Source organism: Gallus gallus, chromosome 33, assembly GCF_016699485.2.
Source record: "Gallus gallus isolate bGalGal1 chromosome 33, bGalGal1.mat.broiler.GRCg7b, whole genome shotgun sequence".
NCBI lineage: Eukaryota > Metazoa > Chordata > Aves > Galliformes > Phasianidae > Gallus > Gallus gallus.
Genome location: NC_052564.1, coordinates 3,672,507 through 3,675,256, shown reverse-complemented (window position 1 = coordinate 3,675,256; position 2,750 = coordinate 3,672,507). Strand labels below are relative to the sequence as shown.

The 2,750-nt window shown below is 50.5% G+C and overlaps 1 protein-coding gene across 1 annotated transcript; it reads right to left on the bottom strand.

Moving 5' to 3' along the window:
* Positions 1 to 549: 549 nt before the first annotated feature.
* On the bottom strand, positions 550 to 1,347 carry LOC112530876 (olfactory receptor 14J1-like; the record flags this gene model as incomplete). Its single annotated transcript, XM_025145424.2, has 1 exon — positions 550 to 1,347. A coding segment is annotated over one exon (798 nt), but the record flags the coding sequence as incomplete, so codon positions are not given.
* Between the last annotated feature and the right edge of the window lie 1,403 nt (positions 1,348 to 2,750).

The window sequence follows — 2,750 nt, the reverse complement described above, 5'->3', positions numbered from 1 at the left end:
GTGCTGGAAATGGCTGTTGTGAGAGGCTGAGAGTGACAAATGTCCAGAGCCAGCCTCCTGGTCCACCCACGTCCCCCACGATGTAGACAAGGAGGGGAGTATGGAAGTGAAAAGAGAGCAGCAACACAAAGACCACCTCCTGCTGCTGTCTGTGGCCATTGGACCTGGGAAGCAGCAGTCCCATCTCAAACACAGATAAGGGGATGGAACTCCTGGGCAGTGAGGGACAGCCCCCATGAACACTGAGGATGCTGCTGCGTGTTGCAGCTGGGTTCTGGGACCCTGCACTACTCCTGCATACGTCAGTTGCTCCTCCACTTTCACAGATAGTAAAACATGGCAGCAGAGACAGATGAATTTCTGCTGGCTTCTTTATTGTGTGTATCAACAGAGCATCTACTTCTATAGGTACATGAGATGAGTGTGCCAAAACAATACAGACATGTAGCAGGCCAAGAATAACACTTTTGAAATCAAAGTCGTGCCTCTGAAAAAAATAATGAAGACAAATAATAATAAGAGATTGTCCTAACAATTTCAGAGGTACCTTCAAACTCCTGTGAGACTAGCATGCATCTTATGGATGTTGAAGATGTATGTATTGCTCACTGCAGCCTTGAGCTCCTGGTTCCTCAAAGCATAGAGGAGAGGATTCACTGTTGGAGGCACCACTGAGTACAGAAATGAAACCAGCAGATCCAGGGATGGAGAAGAGGAGGACGGGAGTTTCAGATAGGCAAACATGGCTGTGCTGAGAAACAGGGAGAGCACGGCCAGGTGAGGGAGGCACGTGGAGAAGGCTTTGTGCCGTCCCTGCTCAGAGGACATCCTCAGCACAGCCCTGAAGATCTGCACGTAGGACACAACAATGAAGACAAAACACCCAAAGGATAAACAAAAACTAAAATAAATAATCCCAATTTTCCTGAAGTAGTCAGACTTTGAGCAGGAGAGCTTGAGGATCTGGGGGATTTCACAGAAGAACTGATTCACAGCATTGCCTTGGCACAGAGGCAGGGAAAATGTACTGGCAGTGTGCAGCACAGAATAAAGAAACCCAGTGCCCCAGACAGCTGCTGCCATAGTGGCACAAGCTCTGCTGCCCAGCAGGGTCCCGTAGTGCAGGGGCTTGCAGATGGCAACGTAGCGGTCATAGGACATCACAGTGAGAATGCAATACTCTGCTGAGAGGAAGAAGACAAAGAAAAAGACCTGTGCAGCACATCCTGCGTAGGAGATGGCCCTGGTGTGCCAGAGGGCATTGGCCATGGCTTTGGGGAGAGTGGTGGAGATGCAGCCCAGGTCGAGGAGGGCGAGGTTGAGGAGGAAGAAGTACATGGGGGTGTGCAGGCGGTGGTCGCAGGCTACGGCTGTGCTGATGAGGCCGTTGCCCAGGAGGGCAGCCAGGTAGATGCCCAGCAAGAGCCAGAAGTGCAGGAGCTGCAGCTGCCGCGTGTCTGCCAACGCCAGGAGGAGGAACTCGCTGATGGAGCTGCTGTTAGGCATCTGGTAGTTCTGGGCACCAGGACCTGTGGGCACAAGAACCGGTCTGAGGAGTTGGAAAGTTAATGACAAGACATTCCATGTGGAAAATGTTCACTCTGGTCAGTGATTTGAGCTACATTTCATGTGGTTGATTTTGCCATGAGCACCTCTGCCCTTTTTCTCTCAAGGAAGCAGCCCTGTCCCTGTGTGTACATGGGAACGTGGTGGTGCTGTGGTGATTTTCTTTCTAGAATTTGTCTGATGAAATCCCGTCTAATGCAGAAGTGCTTGTCAGCATTTCCATTACCAGTGCCAGAAATACATGGGTTGAAAATAAAAGTTTTAATGATGGTTTTTTTTCCTGCAAAGTCTGGTCCCACTCACCACAGCCAAGGAGTGTTCAATGAAGTCAGAAATCCTGAGCAGTTCTTCTGCACACATTTTGAATGGCAGAGAGAGCTGAGAGGCAAAGGGATTCACTGCTGCTTAGCGCAAGGTAAGGGGAGTGGGTTGGGCTTGTTTCCACACTCTCTGAACATGCAACTTATGGAGATGAAGGGAGAATGCCCTCCCATGTTACCTTGAAAAGAAGCCAGACCCTGCTGAGAGCAGAGGAAACCACTGCCCGTCACAGAATACCCACCCTTTCTCAGGGGTCCTGAGCAAGGTCTCATCACCACACATCAGGCAAACGACACCTAACATTCATTTCACCAACCCCAGAGCTTTTCCTTGCATATAGCATCTCTCCCCTTCATCCCTGCACTTTGGTCTCCTCACTATTTTTGTGACAGGTTTGCATGCTGAAGGTCAGCTCAGGGAGCTGTGTCCTAACGATGGCATCTCATTAAGGGAAAGCCAGCTCCTTCCCAGCCTCAAAGACTGCACTGCCCACAGCCCCAGGCAGTCACTCTCAGCCCCTGTGCACTGCAGAGGGCGATGGACACGTGCCTGGGGAGATTCTGCTCTACTCTGCTGGAGCTCTGGCTGCACAGGAGGTGGTTCATGCACTGAACTCCATGGCCATGAGGGCAGAGGCATTTCTGGGTGGGAGCTTGCTCAGAGGAAGGTGTCTGCACTGAAGGGAGTAGTGTGGATTTTTCAGGTGAATTCTCCCTCTGGAAAAAATTGCTGTTCTTACTTTCCTCTCATTCCCTGATCATAACACTGTTGCCAGCAGATTTTCCTTGCTGGAGATGTTTCCCTGTTCCATGTCTTGTATCTTTCTGTGCTTACAGACAACTGCCCAGAATGTGTGCATTCCT